The 21,871-nt window shown below is 41.7% G+C and overlaps 1 protein-coding gene and 1 long non-coding RNA gene across 5 annotated transcripts; one reads left to right on the forward strand and one right to left on the reverse strand.

Annotated features, from left to right (window-relative positions):
• Nucleotides 1-1,541: 1,541 nt before the first annotated feature.
• Nucleotides 1,542-9,462, forward strand: LOC104421559 (linoleate 13S-lipoxygenase 2-1, chloroplastic). Of its 2 annotated transcripts, XM_010033551.3 has the most exons (9): nucleotides 1,542-2,087; nucleotides 3,906-4,174; nucleotides 6,183-6,420; nucleotides 6,989-7,309; nucleotides 7,466-7,551; nucleotides 7,661-7,771; nucleotides 7,869-8,176; nucleotides 8,269-8,535; nucleotides 8,638-9,462. In XM_010033551.3, the coding sequence occupies exons 1-9, from the start codon at nucleotides 1,736-1,738 to the stop codon at nucleotides 9,395-9,397; spliced, it is 2,712 nt and encodes a 903-aa protein (XP_010031853.2). In that variant the 5' UTR covers nucleotides 1,542-1,735; the 3' UTR covers nucleotides 9,398-9,462. The 2 variants fall into 2 exon arrangements, with proteins under 2 accessions (XP_010031853.2, XP_039159416.1); XM_039303482.1 differs by lacking the exon at nucleotides 7,661-7,771.
• A 2,916-nt stretch (nucleotides 9,463-12,378) lies between these two features.
• LOC104421558 lies at nucleotides 12,379-14,135 on the reverse strand. Of its 3 annotated transcripts, none has more exons than XR_721026.3 (4): nucleotides 13,864-14,135; nucleotides 13,233-13,765; nucleotides 12,815-13,136; nucleotides 12,379-12,736 (listed from the first exon to the last, which is right to left on the reverse strand). It is a non-coding gene; the product is annotated as an uncharacterized LOC104421558 (long non-coding RNA). The 3 variants fall into 3 exon arrangements; XR_721025.3 differs by having other exon boundaries at nucleotides 13,286-13,765; nucleotides 13,864-14,133; XR_721024.3 differs by having other exon boundaries at nucleotides 12,815-13,765.
• Nucleotides 14,136-21,871: the final 7,736 nt, after the last annotated feature.

Genomic DNA, 21,871 nt, shown 5'->3' on the forward strand with positions numbered 1-21,871 from the left:
CCTTAAGAAGCATTACCCGAGAATGGGATTTGTTTCCATAAATGTTGGTGTGCTTTTTCAGTGCCTCTTAAGAGGTTTCGTTGAATGCAATCAATGGCAAAATGGAATTAGAAACTGACCCGAAAATGGTGGACAACAACAACTGGTCCTGGCAAATCCACAATGTGCGTATTGCACTGGCTGATTTGGACGAATCAAGTGACGAACAAGGGTGTATGCTGTCAACAAATCGGAGAAGATCATGTCCGATTAAAATGGCTTGAAGTTGTGTTCACCAAGAGGGAAAGTTGCCGGCTGTGAGCTTCACGAGAAGCTAGATAGTGTTGCCGATGGTTATGAAACCGGTGTTATCGATGGTGATGAGACCGGCTATGAAGGAGTTGGTGTTATCACTAGTTGAACTCATGATGGTTACTTCTTCGGTGTCGGAGGAGCTGAGTGACTTGATAACAAGTGGGATTAAAGGCTCGGTTGAGCGAAGAAGCTCTGATACCATATAAAATTTAAGAGAATCAAGAAAATTATAAGTAAAAAGATTTTTTGCATCTAATACATTTTCCATGAGCTAAGTACATGTGTTTACACAAGAGATTACAAGCCGTTAGAATAAATCAAATTGAATTTACAATCCCCTCATCTTAGCACTTTGCTTGTTATGTGAGATTCTTCCTTGACTTTAGCACTTGTGTGATTTGGTTCGATCTTGATTCCTTGATTTGTATCATTATCCTTGACAATCATGATCCAAAAAATGTGCAAAGATGGTGTAGGTTTGGGAAATGGTGCTTCATAAGGGTGCATTTATTTTGTTAAAATATATTATTTGAAAAATTTTAAAAAAATCACTTATGTCTTTTACAAAAATGAGCGAATGAAAGAAATTTTCTTTGTCTTAAAAAATATTTAGATATAAATGTTATCAATAATGAAACATTTTTCATTGACTAGTACTTCAAGCACTACAAGCAACTATTTTTAGGAAAATATTTTCTAAATTATTCATTTTTCATTAAACAAATGAACCATTAATTAAAAAGAGACATGATGAGGCAATTTGTGCAAAAAAAACCTAATTTTGGGAGGGTGAGATGATTGAACTTTACATGACAAAACACAAATTACGACACATCGCACCGAGCAACTTGAGAGCGACCACAACCTTGGCTAATCAGGCCCCCCGGGCGGGCATCAAATGCACGGCACGTTTAATAAGCCTAAGGACACATTGTGTCAAGATTACTAATGATGGAAGCAATAATTCAAGAACCAAAGAGCTCTCCCAATCAAAGATCCACATCTAGCAAAAACACGAAGAGGCACGACTTTCTAGGAGAAGACGAAGACATTAGCCCCTCCATGATTTGAGCGGTGGAAGAGTACATGGGTAGGTCGGGTCGAGCATAGCTGAAATTTTTCCGGGTCGGTCCAAAACAAACTCTTCCATCGGCCACTAACAATGCGCCACGTGGAGGCATGGGCCCGCTTAGTGTCTTCTACCTTCTTCCCCTCTGCAGAGGCGATAATGACGAGTCCTATCGCTTCCCCACTTACCATTTCCTCCATTTTCACGCGCCATGTTCCTGCATTTAGGCCAAAACTCCCTCTATAAAACCCACTAGACCGAACCTCCAGAACCCCATCACGTCGAAGTCTCAGTAACACACTCCCTTTTTCACATCTCCCCTTCAAGGACACACCAGAAAAGATCATCATCTTCATTACCACCACCATCATCATGCTGAAGCCGCATCTTCATCAATCCCGGTCCGCTTCCCCGACCCTGTTCCCCTTGAGCAAGCCGTTTAGCCAAGGCAATGGCGGGGTCGCAGTCTTGCTGGCACGGTCGGCGCCCGCGCTCCGAAATAGCCGTAGAAGCACTCGGGTGGGGCTCGCCTCGAGAAAGATCAAAGCGGTAGCGAGCCCCGGCGCTACCGAGAAGTCGCTGTCGGTTAAAGCGGTGGTGTCCGTGAAACCGAGCGCCGGTGGGCTGTTCTCGGAAATAGGGATAAACCGGGGGCTCGACGATATTGCTGATTTGGTGGGGAAAACGCTCCTCTTGGAGCTCGTTAGTGCAGAGCTTGACCCCAGTAAGTATTGAGCATTCAGTTTTACTCTCCAGCTGGTCAACACATTTTAAAAGTTGGGGTAGATATAGGCGCAATTTGATTGAGACCTTTTACTTCTTAGAAATTTTGCGATGTTCATAATTGGACTTTTATTTGGAGTGAAACATCTCAAAATTTTCTAAGTACAAAAGTAAAGATTTTTGAACCATATATGAATTTTTAACAATTTTTGTAAGAGTAAAAGACCTTTTCTATGTTTAGAGAAATGTCAGATAAGTACTTAAGTTATTTACAACTGGCAAGAAACAAGGATTTTTATTTTTTTTATTTGTCCGTGGACGTATGTTTGTATTAGAAGATCTGATGCATGTTATCCAAATTAGTACTAAATGGGAAAATAATATGTTAATAGAGGAATAATTTTCATGTCTTGTTATTTTATATATATGTATCTAGAAGATCTCGGTCTACAATTAATCTATGACTTGGAGAAGTTTTTCTAGTTGTCAAGCATATTGCTGTACTATATGCATATAAATTTTCAATCTATGATATAGCATGATGTTCACTTAGGGAATAAGTGCAAAATTAATCATTAAACATTTTGGTCATTGGCGAATTGAGCCCTTGACGTTTTATGTTTAATTAATTAAGTTCACGACATTTCAAAAAATGAGCAGTCAAGTCCTGCACTTACTGTCAATGGAGTTTCAACTGTAGAAACTTGCGTCACTCTCAGATCCGTGGCCACATGACGTTAGAACTAAGGCTAGTGGAAGACAAGTACAATTTCCAGCATTGGAAACCTTCCGATAGCAGACTTGATTGCGCATGTTTTTTTTTTTTTTTTTTTCAAATGTTAAGAACTTAATGGACCAACGTAAAACGTTAAAAACTCAATGATTAGTGGTTAAAATGTTGTGGATTAATTCTCTATTTATCCCCTTTTTTGCCGATCTTTTCTCCAAAGTTGGAAAAAGTATTGAATACAACAAGTATCTTGCAAACATGGTGCGACAATCCAATTACATTTCTTTTTTTTTTTTTGAAGTAATTGTTTGTGTTACAATGAGAAAATCGGCCACTTAAATCTGTCCGCATGTTTGAATTACATACATACAAATAAATGACTCATTGATCAGTAGGTACACAGCTAGAGATCGTGATCTTTGCTCAGATTTTTTTTTTTCTATTATATCATGGTCCATCCCAAATCTTGTTTTCTAAGCCATGATATAGACAATATATAGATTTTACTCTTTACCCTTTCTATGTTCGACCTTCCATCTGTGAGAGAGAGAGAGAGATGGTCCTAGCCTGCTTTAATTAGAAAGAATCATGGACAAGAAGGAAAACGAACATTATCTCTTCGAAGAATTATTCAGCTCTGAGCCCCCGATTCGACGATCTTCTGTTAGATTCGCCCTCATTTACTTTCATGGCTTAATTTCAGCTTCCTAACATCTAGCCCTCCCCATGATATAGACAATATATAGATTTTACTCTTTACCCTTTCTATGTTCGACCTTCCATCTGTGAGAGAGAGAGAGATGGTCCTAGCCTGCTTTAATTAGAAAGAATCATGGACAAGAAGGGAAAACGAACATTATCTCTTCGAAGAATTATTCAGCTCTGAGCCCCCGATTCGACGATCTTCTGTTAGATTCGCCCTCATTTACTTTCATGGCTTAATTTCAGCTTCCTAACATCTAGCCCTCCCCATGTAGTGCGAGAGCCAACTATAATTTCGGTCTTGTTATGAATTGAAAGTATCGATCTCTTGTATTCACAATGTCGATGATTCAAATACGATCCTGATTTTCTGAACTTTGTAAACAGAGACAGGACTAGAGAAGGGGACAATCAAAGGGTATGCACACAAGAAAAGCCAGAACGAGAAGGAGGTGACCTACGAGTGTGAGTTCAAGGTCGGAGACGATTTTGGGGAGGCCGGGGCGATTTTCGTGGAGAATGAGCACCACAAGGAGATGTACCTCAAGGACATCGTCCTCGACGGGTTTGCCGGCGGTCCTCTCAGCATTAGATGCAACTCCTGGGTTCACTCCAAATTCGATAACCCACAAAAGCGGGTCTTCTTCACCGATAAGGTTAGATCATACCCATAGCTTATAGTTTCGTATCTAGGGTTATTTTTTCATTTATCATGAGGTTATTACATATAAGAAAAGATCAAGACCATTTAGGATTATCACTTGAATAGATAGTATACATATGCGAAACTTGAAAATTGGGTTTTTTTTTTCCCAAGACTGCTAAATACTTAAGGAGGAGAGGATTGTCATAAAACAAGAGTATTCGAGCAGAGAGCAGGTAAATCAATTAGGCTGCGTTTGTTTGTATTTTTTTTTTTTTTTAAACACTTTTTTTGTTTTTTTGTTCTTGGGAACAAAAAGAAACAGAAACAAGAAACACAAATTTTGTGTTTTTGTTTCAAACACAAATCGAAACAAAAAAGGAACAAAAAGGGAACATGTCTCCTCCGAGCCTCTCCTCGTGCAAGCGTCTCCACCACCGTCTTCTCCGGCGCCTCCCACTCTCCGGCGCCGATGCAAGCGCCTTTGTCTCGAGACCATCCGGCTTCCACCGTCGTCCTCTCCGACGCCGACAGCCGGCCGCGAGCGTCTCCACTGCGAGCGGATGACGGAGCCGGGTCGCGGTCGCCGGGCGGCGGCGGCGGCTGCGGTGCGGGGCCGGGCCGTGGGGTCTCGAGCGGCGGACGTCTAGGAGCGGAGCGGCTAGGACGGCCGGTTAAGTCGTGGGCCGTGCGGGGTCGACGATCGAGCGGATCTCGAAGTCGTGGGTCATGGCGCGGTGAGATCCGATGTGGCGGTGGCGAACGGAGGCTCGAGACCCGCATGCGTCGATCGGGCGTGAGGCGGAGGGGCGGTCGCCGATGCGGTGGCGGCGAGGAGGCGTCGAGCGCGGTCGCCGATGTGGTGGAGGGAGACGACGGTGTGGCTCGGGTCACCGTCGGCCCGGCGGCGAGGCCGACCACGCCCGGCCGGGCGAGCTCGATCTCGCCCGATCCGGCGAGGCCGAGCTCGCCAGGCCGGCGGCGACGCCGAGCATCGCCGGGCCGGCGACGCCGAGCCTTGCCGGGGGCCGGCGAGCCTCGCGTGGCCGGGCGAGGCCGCCGCCCTCGTCGGCCGGCCGCCGGCCATGGCCGAGGCCGACCGGCCAAAAGTAGAAAAAAAGGAAAAAGGAAAAAGAAAAAGAAAAAAGGAAAAATAAGAAAGAAAATAAAAATTTAAAATTAAAATATTAAAAAATTAAAAGAAATAAAAAAATTATACAAATTTTACAAACTTACCAAACGTGTTTTCTATTTATTTTTTATTCTCGAAACAAGTTTACCAAACGCGTTTTTTGTTGAAATTGTTCTAACGTAAATATTTTTTTCTATTTCTGTTCCCCTAACAATTTTTAAACGTAAACACAAATAAACGCACCCTTAGCTTACGTGTCATGAAATGCAACTTTAATCACATTTGATTAGCTATAATCGCCAACAGTACTAAACGGTAGTATCAAAGTTATCTCAAGGCATAGGAGGGTAAAATTCCGACCTAGACAGGAAAAACCAGCATCTTCAGAGCTGGCGTAACTTTAGAGCTGGCGTTACTTTTTTCAGTGAAGAGTGGAGAAAACCTATTACATGCACAGCGTCCTCTTGAAGGGACCCTACTTCAAGAACTGGTGAAACTAACGTACCATGCACGTGAACGAACAGCCCCCACATTCATGTAAATCTTTTTACTCTCTCTCCCCCTCGCGGTCCCCTTTTGACAACGCCCAACAGCAACTAGGGAAATTAACGTACGATGCACGTGAATGAAAAGCGTCCACATTCATTTAAGTCCTTTAAGTCTCTTCAAGCCCACAGCGTCCTTTTAAAAAAGCAAATTGAAGACAGCTTGTGTGACAGCCTGACAGATGCCCGCTCCCCAGAACTTGAGAAAGGAATTCAGTCAAAGCAAGACAATTAATTAGAGAGAGTCGATGATTACTAATCTGAATCACGAGCAGTGCTTAGATATATTCAACTTGGAGCTTGATAGTTTTCATTTTCAATGTTGCGCCCTCCTGTGGCGGCAGTGCTACTTGCCGGCGGAAACGCCGAGCGGGCTGAGGAGGCTGAGAGAGGAGGAGCTGGTGATCCTGCGGGGGAATGGCCAAGGCGAGAGGAAGTCGTACGAGAGGATATACGATTACGATGTGTACAACGACCTCGGGAATCCGGATAGCGGCGCGGATAAGAAGAGACCAGTGCTTGGAGGCAAAGAGTTCCCGTACCCCAGGCGATGCCGGACCGGGCGCCCTCGGTGCAAGACCGGTGAGTCGAGATATTATCGTTATCACTTCGTAATAACGACTAGCACAACACAACTTTAGATTTGAACAAGGTCCATTCGTATGATTTTTTTGGGGCCGACAGGCAATGTGCATGATTTGAAAAATGTTCTTTTTGGACGGGAAATGCACTCCATAATAATCTGTCCAAAGGTTAAATTTCTTTGTCTCTTCCTACTCTTGATGAGAGATGACATGGCGAATGCCCATTCGATTTTTTTTTTTTTCACAGAGAGAGAGAGAGAGAGAGAGAGAGAGAGAGAGAGAGATGGACCATGAGAGCGAGAGTCCATAAAATTGATAAAAATTTGGAAAATGGAACTTTTGTATTTTTCTCTCTCAAAACCATAATAATAAAAAACATCAGCCATTCATAATTTCTTATCCTTTAGACATGCTTCTGGTTATGATCATATCTTATCAACGTAATGTCATAAAGAACCCAGCTGTAAACCAACAATTGATTATAACTATGCGTTTCTTCGGATGATCAATTACAAGCTCAGTATAATGTCAGCTAGTTCTAAACATCCGCATATAATGTCAAGCAGATCCAGAGTCAGAATCGAGGAGTGGAACCATATACGTGCCTCGAGACGAAGAGTTCTCGACGATAAAGGAATTGACGTTCTCAGCGAAGACGTTGTACTCCGTGGTGCATGCGCTGGTGCCGTCGCTCGAGACGGCGATAGTCGACACCGACTTGGGATTCCCGTTCTTCACCTCCATCGACGAGCTCTTCAACGAAGGTGTCAACTTGCCCCCGTTGCAAAAGCAAGGCTTCTTCAAGGACCTCCTCCCTCGGCTCGTCAAGGCCGTCACTGATGTCGCCGACGATGTCCTGCGCTTCGAAACTCCCGAAACCCTTGACCGTGAGCAAACCCTATCCCTCTCCCTCTCCCTCTCCCTCTAGTTAGATTCTGTGTTTGATAGTTGTCTTACAGAAATTTATTATTTACGGTGAAGATTATTATATATGTCTGAGACTTTTGATTAATAATAATTAGCTCTGTTGTTTCACTATGCAGGAGACAGATTCTTTTGGTTCAGCGACGACGAGTTTGCTCGTCAGACCCTAGCAGGAATCAACCCTTACACGATCCAGTTGGTCACGGTAATGTAATATATAACGCGCAGCTATATACTTTGCTCATGTACATTAGTTTCATGATAATTAATTCCTAGAAGGTTAATATATAAGTGGTGTTAAAATGTGTACTTAGGAGTGGCCCTTAAAGAGCAAGCTTGACCCTAAGGTCTATGGTCCACCTGAATCAGCAATCACGATAGAGATTATTGAAAGGGAAATTAAAAGTTTTATGACCGTCGATGAGGTACGAGGAAACTCCTTTGATGAAGTATCGCCTAATACAACCTATGAAATCAGACCAAACAAATTAATGAAATTCCACCCGATTCAACGTTGTGCAGGCCGTAAAGCAAAAGAAGCTGTTCATTTTGGACTATCACGACCTTTTCCTACCGTACGTGAACAAAGTGAGGCAGCTCAAGGGGACGACCCTATACGGGTCGAGGACCCTCTTCTTCTTGACCCCCGACGGGACGTTGAAGCCTCTCGCCATTGAGCTCACACGGCCACTGTCCGACGACGGTGGGAAGCCACAATGGAAGCAGGTGTTCACCCCGTCGTGGCACTCCACCGGCAAGTGGCTCTGGCGGCTCGCCAAAGCCCATGTCCTCGCCCACGACTCTGCATACCACCAGCTCGTCAGCCACTGGTAACAAAACAAGCCGGTCATTACATCTCGACGAGCAGGAATAAAAAAAGAGGTATAGATCTGAGAAATGCTAATTGCTTCGTTCGTCGCAGGTTGCGGACTCATTGTGCTACGGAACCTTACATAATAGCGGCAAACCGGCAACTGAGCGCAATGCACCCGATCTACAAGCTGTTGCACCCACACTTTCGGTACACGATGGAGATCAATGCTCTGGCTCGTGGGTATCTCGTCAACGGCGACGGCATCATCGAGAGCTCCTTCTCTCCCGGCAAGTACTCCATGGAGCTCAGCTCCGTCGCCTATGACAAGCAGTGGCAATTCGACTTACAAGCCTTGCCCAATGACTTAATTAGCAGGTATTGCACATCGATTAAAATTAGGGAAAGAGAAAAATTAGTCATATAATAACTCCATCCTTGCACTTGTCACGCTTTTCTGATCGTGTCAACTCCTGCCAGGGGATTGGCGGTGGAGGACCCGGCGGGACCGCATGGCCTTAAGCTAGCGATCGAGGACTACCCCTTCGCCAACGACGGCCTCCTCCTATGGGACACCATCAGGGAGTGGGTCACCGACTACGTCAACCACTACTACCCCGATCCGAGCCGCATCGCGTCGGACAAGGAGCTCCAGTCCTGGTGGACCGAGATCCGGACCGTCGGCCACGGCGACAAGAAAGACTTCCCCGGGTGGCCCGACCTCAAGACCCCGTCCGACCTCATCCACATCATCACCACCATAGTCTGGGTCGCCTCCGGCCACCACGCTGCGGTCAACTTCGGCCAGTACACCTACGCCGGCTACTTCCCTAACCGGCCCACTATCGCCCGAATCAACATGCCCCACGAGGATCCCAAAGAAGAAGAGCTCAAGCTCTTCTGGAATAAGCCCGAGGTCACGCTCCTCACGTGCTTCCCGTCGCAGATACAGGCGACGAAGGTGATGGCGATCCTTGACGTGTTGTCGAACCACTCGCCGGATGAGGAGTACCTAGGGCAAGATCCGGAACCGGCGTGGAAGCAGGAGCCGACGATACACGCGGCCTTCGAGAGGTTCAACGGGAGGCTGAAGGAGCTTGAGGGCATCATCGATGCGAGGAACAATGATCCGAAATTCAAGAATCGGAACGGAGCTGGGGTCGTACCGTACGAGCTGTTGAAGCCGTTCTCCGAGCCCGGCGTGACCGGGAAGGGAGTTCCATACAGCATATCCATCTGAGAAGACGGCCTTCAAAGTTTGCTTAATAATGGTCCGTTTGTTTAATGGAAAAAGATTTTGTCGAATTTTTTTTTGTTGAATTTTTTTTTTTTCAAAGTTTGAATCAGTTGGAAAGATGAATCGATAGAAAATATCTTCATAATCAACAAAACATATTTAATTAGATCAAGAAAATGATTTCTTTTTTTAAGAATGAGAATTTATTTTTCAAAATACGATTACATATTAGTGTCTACATTAGAGACCCTTGCATTTGGCCATGAGAACCTCGATGCCCGTGCTTGGACCCTCTATGGCCAAGCCTATATCCTAGAGGTCAGGCTTTGGGACACCAATTTCCATGCTTCAGTCCTCGACGACCGTACTTGGGTACTCAACTCCCACTCCTAAGTCACTAGACTCCTAAGTCACTAGCGCTTGAGAACAGGCCAACCAAGGCTAGGTTCTGTTACTTAGCAATCGCCCCTAGATCCAACAAGGTTGGGCCCGAGTCGCTTGAGGCCAGGCCCAAGACCCCAATGCTCATTAAATTATTACTTAATATTGGATTAATTCCCAACTCTCATTTTAGTTATTTACTGATATTTATTTATATTCATCAATTGTCCAATATTTCTTATTGTTTGCAAACTTTAATTTTCATCTCTTAAAAAATCCTTAAATTCATCCAGCTTTTCTTTTTTAAATTACGAACTTTATTACTAGGCCAAACACTTTCGTGATTCCCTGATTGAACCAATCAATAGTGTGAATATGCCGACTTTATTTCCTGCATTATGGAAGGCAAGTGGGTTGGGTATGCAAAATTGGAATTTCTTGTCAAAACCGTAACTGATGGGCACTACGCAAGCATGTTTGGCAACTCTCATAAAAATATATTGGTAAATACAAAATTCAGAAAAATGAAAACATAAGTGCTGAAAATAAAATATTGAAATTAAGAAAGAGAATGAAGGGTAAAGAAGTTCTTACAAATGGTAAAATCATCAAGTTTGCGAGACACCATTCGTCAAATCTCTTCTTTTATGGGCAGAATAATTTGTTTTTAGTTTGTAACAGAAATTTCAAGCGATGTTATCAACAATTTGACATTGACACAAGGGTGTAATTCCCTTAAAAAGCACCAACATTAGATTGGATCCTAATTCCGGCCCAAATACACCAGCTTTGCATTGGCTCTTAATTATGGCTCAATTTTTTTTTTTTTTGTCTCATGAAAACACCAACTTTCATATTGTATCGGAAAAAGAAGGTTGTGAGTTCTAATCAACCATGCTTTCATTTGATAGCTTAAAATTTAGAACAGTAATTGTGTATTTATAATATTGAACTAAATTATTTCAAAACGTGGAATATTTTTCAAAACTTAAATTCACAAGAGATTTACAAGTTAAAAACAGCACACGAAACTCAACTTTTAATGGCAATTATTTTGTGTTGTCAATTGGTGTGAATTACCATAATTTGCCCACTTTTTTGGGCAATATACTGTCATTACTAATCTCACAGCAAGTATGAACTTTTCCTAGAATTTTTCCGAGTTAGTTAAAAGGCTAAACATTTCTTTTGCATTCGCTTCATAATATAAAGAGATGTGAACTAGATAATGGACGTTTGAATCCATTACCTTAATTTATTCCATCAATGCCTATTTCCTCGGCCTATCATATGCATTGTTGCGCAACAACTGAGGAAGTTTGAAATTTCCTTTTTCTCCTGGAAACTTTTTATAAGATGAAAAAAACGAAATATTATTTTAGTATCAGAAAAAAAAAAAAACTTATATGGCGAAATTCATGAACTTGAATCACGTTCCTGTGAGCAATACCTTTCTTCACTCTGAGTTCTTTCTTATCAAATAGAAGATGAAGAGAAAAGCTAAGCATCTTTTAAAGTACAAGGATATTATCAATTCAGTCTTAAACTTATTATACGAACTTTAACATGGTCTTAAATTTTTACCTAAAATTTCAATGTAGCCATTTTGGTCAATTTCGTTTGAAATTACTAACTTGGGGGTTCAGTCATCATTAGCCATTTTAAGTGGCACGGTTGGCGATCTGACCTAAACAAATTGAATTGCAACAACGTGATTTTGCATGAATTTATGAATTTTCTTTTTTATATTATTTCGTTCATTTTCTTCCTTTTACTGCTTCCCTTTTTCTTTTCTTTCCCTTTCCCTTTCCCTTGATTCAAATAAGATTTCTCTTTTCCGCAAGTAAAAGGAACATCTAAATATCAGAATTATCGAAGAAATTTGAGCCCTAGCGGCGAAAACACAAATTCCTCATATCAGCCTAATCGAAAGCCTCCATTTTGTCTATACAGCAGGAATGAAAGTCTTCATCTACCTTGAACAACAGCTAAAACACAGATAAATGCACCTAAAACAAAGGAAATGTCTCATATTATCATGACGTAGACACACACATGATTCAATCATTCAGGCACGTGCCGGTGGCTCGGATGAAAGCAAGCAAGAAGAAGAATCCGAACAGAGCCCACTTCGGAGAGGATTTCGATTTCGTGATGAAGTACAAGCGAACAGCTGAGACGCGATGCTCTCAGTATCGACAGTCAGAGTCGTCATATCTAGGGCTTGAGCCCTCCAAACCTAGGGACTCGAGCTCCAGGCGACAGGAGAAGTCAAGCAGCCCAGATCTGAGGCTCAAGCTCAATGCCACGGCGGAGCTCAACGTCGTCCAAGATTAGGGAGCCACTGAGCTTCACTACAAACTAAGCGGGAGGAGGGGACGTGTGATGATGATGGTGGATAACAAAGACATCCTAGGTAGAGTGAGGATCATACATTTGAGGGAAAAAAATTAAGAAGAAGGATAACGGTAAAGATTGTAAGAAGAAGAAGACGACAAACCATAAAGAATAGAGAATAAAGTAAAAAGAAGAAGAAGAAGAGAAAATAAGAAAGAGAGAGAAAATAAAAGAAAATCGAAAATGCATAAATTACTCAAAGAAAATTGTTCCAAATAAAATTTGTATCATTCATGTTGGAAATATGAAGATACCGATTCCGAGTATCATTCCGAGCATTAGTGATTGATTTGGTTTATTGGTGATTTGCTTGGTAAAATAGGACATAGAATCATTATGTAATCAGTGTATATTTCCTTTCCCAGCTTACTTCCTCTCACTAAGATTATAAGTGGAGGAACATACATGTACAAGAGATATACTGAGAATACGTACATTATTTTTCCTCTCAACTCCACCTCAGTTTCTATCATGGTATCAGAGCATAGGTCCCAGACCTAGCTTCCGCGATCTCAGAATTGCCCTCGTTTCTTTCTTGAGTTATTGTTATTGCAGTTTTTCAATCTGCAAAACAAACCAAAAAGCCGAGTTGGAATTCAATCTTTTGTACCATGGCAAGAAAAGGGAATACTCAGGATTCACCTTTGGAGGAAATGCCTCAAGATCAAACTTCAGCTTCATTGGTTCAGATCAATCCGAATGAGCAGGAGGATGCAGTCATAAAAAAACCTGAGGATCCTCAAAACACCATTATTTTTCCTTCTGTTTCTAGTCCTGTTTTTCCTTCGGCTTCTGGTCCTTTTTTTTCCTTTTGCTTCTGGTCCAATGCAATGGCCTGTGTTTCTGTGGTACCCTGTTCAAGGCCAATGGGGTGCTGGTTCAGGACAGGGGTGGGCTCAACATGGCCCGTATGCGGGAGAAAGCTCCCACGTCTTTGGACCACAACCTAGAGGAGATCCAAGCCCTAACAAAAATGAAGGCGACCTGAGTCAAGAATCGGATCGGAGGGATCCGAACCAAGGAAATGGTGCTACACAGGGTCAAGGGTTCGGGTCCATACCGGGTCAAGGACCAAACCCGTACCCGTTTTTTGGATCCGGCTATGCACCGTACCTGTTTCCTTTTGGTAGCAACAGTCGACTCGAAGTCGGTGACCCTCTTTTCACTTCACCGGCAGATGGGCCAGATCTGAAACTCATCCAGCTACAACTCACCGGCCTCGACAACTACAGCACCTGGGCGCGTGATTTCCATAGAGTCCTCATCACCAAAGACAAAGAGGGTTTTTCTCGACGAATCCGTGCCCTACCTAATAGATGAACGGCTTCAACGGCATTGGCGACGGTGTAATCAATTGGTACGTACCTGGATCGAAACTGCCTTGCGCCGGACATTACAGCAAGACTCCCTCCAACAGAGGACTCGAGAACCTACTGGGAAAGCATCCGTGAGATGTACGGACGGCTAGATCGGGTGAAGCTATTCACCATAACACAGGCTCTCTTCGATTTGAAGCAGGGGAACCTCATGGTTACCGCTTGCTTCAATCGGCTCTCGGCTCTTTGGAACGAGCTCGAGGCGGCCGAGGAATGACTGGAGGGGCTCGAAATCACACTTCGTCAGTACAGAGCCATAAAGGAAAGGGAGAAGGTGACGCGGTTCTTATTGAGCTTGAATGAGACGTATGCTACCTTTAGGTCACAAATCCTGACGATGGAGCCGACGCCACCACTCGGCCGAATCTACCAACTGGTCGTTCAGGAAGAGATTCAACAGTTGGCGATGGTTGAGCATGCATGGACAGTTGATGGAGTCGCCCTTGCTGCTACGCTCGTGGGTGGTTTCAGTTTGCTAGATTCGACGCTCGGCGGCCATGGGGGAGCAGAAGCTTTGGGAAAGCCGGACACCTTGCAGCTGCGAGGAAGAAAAATCTTGGGAACCCTAAGAACCCACGGATGAATGGCCAAGATTAGAAGAAGCATTCGACGGCTCCCCTTCACCCAGCACTTTTTTTGGATCCAACGGTGGATATCCCTCCTTTGGCTTGGCTGAATCTAACGGCTCTCACTTGGCCACGTCAACACTCATCTATATGGGATCAAACGGACCACGCCATGCCACGTCATCGCATAGACCAGGTGGGTAAATTTCCAAAAATAAAGGAAAATTTTGTGAATATTGTAGACGTCCGCATCATACAATTGAAACTTGCTGGAAGTTGCATGGCAAGCCGGGTGATAAAGAAAAAAAGGAAAATGAGTTTTCTGCTTATCAGGTGTTGGCACTGAGGATTGATGGGGCACATCAACCAATTACCCAAGATCAATACCAGAACATCATGAGGGCTTTGAATCATTTAACCACAAGTGACAAGAGTGCAGCCTTTTCAGGTACTATCCTTGGTAAAACGAACTCAATACCAATTGATGCATGGATTATAGATTCGGGTGCAAGTGATCATATAATATGCAATGAGAAATTATTTTCCTATGCTCAGAAAAGTCCATATTTATATACTATGCGACTTCCGAATGACAATGTTACTCATGTCACTAAGGTTGGAACTGTTCACCTTAGCTCCGATATTGTCCTTAAAAATGTCCTCCATATTCCAGAGTTTGAGTTCAACTTGATATCCGTCTCAAAAGCTTGTGAAGACAATTCTTGTGGTGTCATTTTCAACTCCGACAATTATTTCTTTCAGGACCTTTCGACTGGCAAACTGATGGGCTTGGGTAGTGTTGCACAAGGACTTTACTTTTGGATTAGTTCTTCTCAAGTTTTTGATAAAAGCACTTCTTGTAATGCTATTATCAATAATAAAAATCTTAATTTCCATCAACACTTGGGTCATAGTGCATGTTTCCCTAATCCGAAATATCCCATTTGTCCCCTAGCTAAACAATCTCGGACACAAATTCCCATTAGCACATCTTGAGCCAGCATTGCCTTCTCTTTACTACACATTGATATTTGGGGATCTTATCACACACCACATCATGATGGGTCACGATTCTTTCTTACCATTATTGATGATTATAGTCGTGCGACTTGGGTTTTCCTCATGCAGTCAAAGAGCCAAACTTTCCCAACTCTATCAAATTTTCTCACTCTTATTGAAAATCAATTCAAAAAAACTGTTCAAAAAATTCGTACGGACAATGGACGTGAATTCTATACTAGAGAGTGTGAATCTTTTCTATCATCTAAGGGAATAATCCATGAAAGCTCTTGCACATATACTCCTCGGCAGAATGGGATAGTTGTGCATAAACATCGGCACCTCTTAGAGGTTGCTCGTGCTCTTAAATACCAGGCTTCGATTCCTGAAGATTTTTGGGGAGACTGCGTTGTTACGGTAGCCTATTTGATTAATTGAATGCCGACACGGATTCTCAATGGGCGAACACCTTTTCAATTGCCTTATGAAAATGAAGCAAAAATTGATCATCTCAGAGTATTTGGATGCTTGTGTTATGCCACAACAGTAGGGCCTCGGGATAAAATGGACCCTCGTGCTATTCCATGTATTTTTATGGGATATCCCTCATTGCAAAAAGGTTATAGAGTCATGGAGATCTCTACAGGTCACTTCTTTGTGAGTAGGGATGTGGTTTTTCATGAATACATATTTCCATTTCGGGAAAGTACCCCCTCATCCTCTATCTCAGCTCCCAATCATCGCCCCTTTTTATTAGAAGAAGATTTATGTATGGAACCTCCATATGTAACCATTGCACCAGAATAACCTGCACCAATAACAACAAATCAAATTCATCACGGAGCTAAATTATTTGTTCTTTCAGATGAGGAAAATCAGCCATCCAATTCTCCGGTCACTTCTTGACAACAAGAGTTACAGTGTTCTTCACAAGACTACTTACCTATCATTACTGAAGAAGGAAGAGTGGGGGAGCCTCGGCATTCTGGTCGACATACACGACCACCCACCTGGACAAAGGATTACATATGCCCTACAATAAATTCTCCAAGTATACAATATTCGGTCTCTTTGTACGTTTCTTTTGTCAGCTGTCACCGGAACATATATGCTGCATCTATCGGATTTCTGAAGAACAGGAGCCGTCTTCCTATGATGAGGCGGCATGCGACCCTAAATGGCAGGATGCAATGGAAGCTGAGCTTAAAGCACTGACTGAAAACCACACATGGGACATTGTTCCTTTACCTCCACATCGAAGACCCATTGAATGCAAATGGGTTTACAAGATAAAGTTCAAGGCAAATGGTCCCATCGAGAGATACAAGGCTCGGTTAGTTGCGAAGGGTTTCACGCAATGGGAAGGTTTTGATTACCATGAAACATTTTCCCCTGTAGCTAAAGAAGTTACTATCCGTTCCTTTTTATCTATTGCAGCCCTTTGTAATTGGCAACTACATCAGATGGATGTTCATAATGCCTTCCTACATGGGGATTTAGATGAAGAGATTTACATGAAACTTCCACCGGGTTTACGCAAGACAGGGGGAGTCTCGTGTGTGTCGTCTACGCAAATCCGTGTATGGACTTAAACAAGCTTCTAGACAGTGGTATGCCAAATTCACTACTGCACTAATCGGTGTAGGATTCCAGCACTCCAAGCACGATTATGCCCTGTTTACTTGGACTGAAGGTACTTTATCAATTTATTTGTTGATATATGTTGACGACATTCTTATAATGGGAAACAATGAGTTGGCCATTACAAGGTTCGAAAAATATTTGCATTCTGCTTTTCATATCAGGGATTTGGGACCACCCAAATTTTCCTAGGTATTAAAATAGCTCGCTCCGATAAGGGAATCGGCCTTAGTCAACGAAAGTTCATTTTGGAGATAGTTTTAGAAGCAGGATTATCAGGATGCAAACCGGCTGCCATACCGATTGAACAAAATGTGAAGCTAACAATGCATGAATACGATATGAGCTTGCCTTCTTCACAGTTGATCCATTGCTAGAGGATCCATCGGGATATCAGCGTCTTTGTTGGAAAACTAATCTACCTCACCATGACAAGACCCGATATTTGTTATGCAGTGCATATACTCAGTCAGTTCATGCACAAGCCGAAGCAATCTTATATGAATGCCGCATTAAAGGTTGTGAAGTACCTGAAAAAATGTCCGGGACTTGGTATTTTCTTATCTCATGATTGCGATATGAAGATAACAGCCTTTTGTGATACAAATTATGCCACTTGTCCAATGACAAGGAGATCGGTTACTAGTTTTTGTATCAAATTAGGGAATTCACTCATCTCATGGAAGACAAAGAAGCAGTCGACCGTGTCACTGTTGTCAGCCGAATCAGAATATCAAGCCGTGGCAAAGACTATTTGTGAGATAGTGTGGATACGTGGATTACTCTTCGACCTTGGAGTACGAATTGAGGGACCCAGTGAACTATTTTATGACAATGATGCAGCACTCAAGTTAGTGGCAAATCCAGTTTTTCATGAGAGGACTAAACATATAGAAGTTGATTGTCATATCACTTGAGACAAGATTCGAGAAGGGATCATCACAACAAGAGGAATTTGAATTGTAGAGCAACCTATAGATATCTTTACCAAGCCATTATGCCAAAGACAACATACATACCTTTTGAGCAAGCTAGGTATCCTTGACATATACAGGCCACCAGCTTGAGGGGGAGTGTTGGAAATATAAAGATACTGATTCCGAGCATCAGTGATTGATTTGGTTTATTGGTGATTAGCTTGGTAAAATAGGACATAGAATCATTATGTAATCAGTGTATATTTCCTTTCCCATCTTACTTCCTCTCACTAAGATTATAAGTGGAGGATCATACATGTACAAGAGATATAATGAGAATACGTAAATTATTTTTCCTCTCAACTCCACCTTAGTTTCTATCAATTCATTTGAGTAAAAATTATCTATATTAAATTGCCAATATGTCACCTACCGGTGATAGCCGAATCGCAACATTAGCAATTCTAGGTGAAAATCGATTGGAAGAGCTGCATCAAAACAATTGAAATTTTTATTACTATATTAAGATCAATAGATTTATGATTAAATCGGTAACTTTCCCTTGAAAACACAGGCCCGTTTGAAGCCAGAGTGGAATGGTCCATGGAGAGCTCACGACAAGCCACTTGAAGGATGAAGACGGCCCATGCGTGTATGGCATTGTCCTTCATCCGAAACGTGACCGCATCGAGCGGTGGGTGGTCCCGAAGAAGAACTGGCGCAAATGGTCTTGCTTTTTCGGAGTCGTTTCGAAGAAACTTACGATAGAATTTCTCAGTCGTATTAGTCAGCCGTCTTGACTTTTCTAATTCATCTCGACGGGCGTTCTTTCTCGGGTCGAAATTAGGGCGAATCCCACCGTTGATGAGGGGCGTTCGATGTGTCGTTTCATTAATCTTTTTGGCCTTTTGGGATTGTCGCTAGCAGACGGTGGCGAAGGAGAAGGAAGACTCGCCCGTCGCATTCCGAAATAAGATAAGCGTGGCTCCCATATAGAAACCATCGTACGGAAAAAAGATTCTGGATGGGGAGGGGGAGGCGAAGATGCATGCACACGTCACATCGGATTTCGCATCGATCGATGCTTGCGCGTAATTGACGGTTCCGCTGAAGAAATTTCTTACTAGAATGATTTGATGATTTTTCAATAGGGTATTTAGAAAAAGTTTTAATGAAATTTTTGGTAGGATTTCTCTCCGCGGCTAGCACTTCTCGTACAGCTTTGATTGAATTATAAGTTTCGTAGTCGATACGTAGGAAAATTAGTCCGAGCTGAACTTACTTGTCTAAAAAGAGGCGGAGGGGGAAACAGGGATGCCGTGACCTTCCCGGAAGTGAACCATTAAAATAAAATTAATGAATTTTTAAACGGAAAAGAAAATTTCTCCCACGAGACAATCTTTCGAATTTAGCGTGAACTCTTCAAAGCTCTAATAATCACAACATGATACTCAATTCAACATATAATTTCATTAACTTACATTTTATAGCTGTTACTAATTGATTATGATCGATTAAACGTTCAAGTAAATTCTAGAAATTTATTTTACTTGATTTAATGGATTTGTGGACTTGATCACGCTAAATTAATCTAAAACTTAAGTTGTAGTGATGTTGGACAAGGTCAAGGGTTGTCTATCATAGACTGTGAAAAGATGCTAACCCTAATCCCAACATGCACACACCTCATCACCTTGTGGTTACTGTGAACCACCAAGAAAAGATTAATGGAGTACTAAACAAACACTTTGTTCATACTCTCTCAAGTCTATACCAATCACAACTTTGGGTGTTAATTTAATCAATTAAACATGCAACTTAAATTATTTTGGAGTCATCACTAATCTTTATAAGTCGATTATAAGAGTGTATGATTCATCTAGCGTATTTAAGTTTTCATATCCATTGAATATCTAGTTTGTATAAAATATACTTTCGTATCTTACTTGGGTGTCTAATTGACCCGTAATCGATTAGTGATGGCTCTAAAAGTTAATATAAATTGAATGTTAAATTGAATATCAAGTTATGATTAATAAGACTTGAAAGGATTCGTGAATGGTTGTCTTGTAAGATTAAATGTGAATGGTTGTCTTATAAGACGAATTTCTTCTTCTCTTTTTTTTTTTTTTTTTTTTTCTCTCATTTAGTAGTCCATTAGCTTTCTCTTGTGATGCAGCTCCGAGAATGTTACGGCAAGAGCCATGAGATGAAGTCATGGTAAACAGACATATATGGGACTGCCTAGTGGTCCATGCATGCATGAATGTGCTCGCTTGCGTTGTGATAAGACATTTCACTTCGTAAATTAATCATTAATAGAAGCGGTATGCACAATTGAAATATGTAAGAAAATGGACTTTCGTTCTCTAAATGCATTTGTTTCCTTTTTCAGCAAATGATAACACTCACGAGCGTCTAGCTCAAATGCGTCAAAGTATGACTCCATTGGACTTCCTGTGAGAAGGGTTAAGGTGTAGGGTTGTTCTTTAGTATTTGATTTCCGACCTAATAAAATAGTGGTCAAAATACAAATGCATGCCACAAACTTCGAAGGAATTCAACATGGATCCCACATTTTTTTGAGTCATTTGAGATCTTAGTTGTCTCTTCCTTTCTAAAATGCCTTGACTATAATCTTTAGAGGGCATTGTTACATTTTTCGATCTGAAAACCATGTAAACTAAGTCTATTTCAACCTTTGATCATGTGAGCCTCACGATGAAACTATTGTAATTCACCGATGAAGTCGACATTGGTCTTTGTGATTTTATCGACCATATTTTAAGTTGCTGCATGCAACTCGTGCGTTGATGGAGCCTTCTAATTCCCAAGGGGGCGCGGAGATCTTGGCCAACTTATTTTATCTAAATTTGGGCCAAAACTAGTTCGTATCACCACTTCCTTTTTAGGACTTCCAACAAAGTAGTCGGTCCAAAATTCTGACGGCACAACAATCCAATGCATTACTCGTGTATAGTTTCGAAAATCGAAGGTGGTTGATTTTTAGTTTTTTGCATGGTTCACGTTGCATGGGAAGCACGTGGTTCACCTGTCCGGAATTCGAATATATATATTCTAATTAGACATTACTCCCATAAAAATCAAAGGTCTCGTATCGTTTAATCGAGAAAATCCAATATTTCAGTCGTGGATCTTAAAAGTGGGAATGATATTTGATATGTGAGTGCAAAACCATGTTTTTTTTTTTTCTCGTAATTATCCAAAGATTAAATCCTTTAAGGAAGAAGACTACATTATGTAAGGCCCATTAAAATCCTTTACTCAAGTGATGTAAAATAAAACTTTAATTCATATTTGCCGCCATCCATCAGAGTCGCCCGTCCAAGATAAGTGTTTTGTCAGAGACTTGACACCTTTAATATCATCTCATAATTGCTTATTGGACTAAAAATGTTAATGACTTCGATCCATGTGGATCATCACCACATAAAGTGTTCTCCATTTACGGTGGATCGTAAATCACTCAACAAAACCTTTTATGTTTGATGCGAAATTTGCTATGTGACGATACTCCTCCAACTGTATTGAAAAATGGACCGAAATTGAAGAACGAGGAGCCATATCTATGAAATAAGGCGCATGAAGGTTATGCAATCCTAATCAAGAAAAGATAAACTATTAAATGACATATCTCTACATGAATATAAGATGTAGGAAATATTTACCAACCCGTAGGCAGCGCAGCGCAGTTGATTAAGTTCACTCATTTCAACGCATGGAAATCGAGAGTTCGAAACCCTGCATTATTAGTAATTTAAGTAGGGGGGCTTAGCGATGGGTTGTTGGGCTAGCTCTCCCCGAGGTATAGGTGCTATAGGTACTCCATTGCGGAGGCCCTAAGACCCCGAATTGGTGTAAGCCGACAAGGGCATGCTCCGGTGGATCTTTGGTCATCAAATATATATATATATATATATATATATATATATATATATATAAAATAAATATTAGAAAATTTAATACTCAAGCAATTTGGAATATCATTGTTACCGCTAATTGATATATCTCTCTCAATGTGTATGAATGTATGTATGCACCTAAATAAATTGTCTAACTATATCTTCTACGATTTTATTTCTTTTTCTTCCTCTTTTCAATCTTTGTTATTGTTGACACCTAATTTAGATTCAATTTTTAGAAAATAAAAGATTAGAGGGAAATTTGAAAAGAAATTTA

The sequence above is a fragment of the Eucalyptus grandis genome, chromosome 10 (genome assembly GCF_016545825.1).
Source record: "Eucalyptus grandis isolate ANBG69807.140 chromosome 10, ASM1654582v1, whole genome shotgun sequence".
Taxonomy (NCBI): Eukaryota; Viridiplantae; Streptophyta; class Magnoliopsida; order Myrtales; family Myrtaceae; genus Eucalyptus; species Eucalyptus grandis.

Bases quoted from the DNA above. Each gene is read 5' to 3' on its own strand.
- LOC104421559 (XM_010033551.3), top strand. From the start codon at position 1,736: ATGCTGAAGCCGCATCTTCATCAATCCCGGTCCGCTTCCCCGACCCTG. The intron at 2,088-3,905 runs GTAAGTATTGAG...CTTTGTAAACAG, and splicing joins TAGTGCAGAGCTTGACCCCA to AGACAGGACTAGAGAAGGGG. The intron at 7,552-7,660 runs GTAATGTAATAT...ATGTGTACTTAG, and splicing joins ACACGATCCAGTTGGTCACG to GAGTGGCCCTTAAAGAGCAA.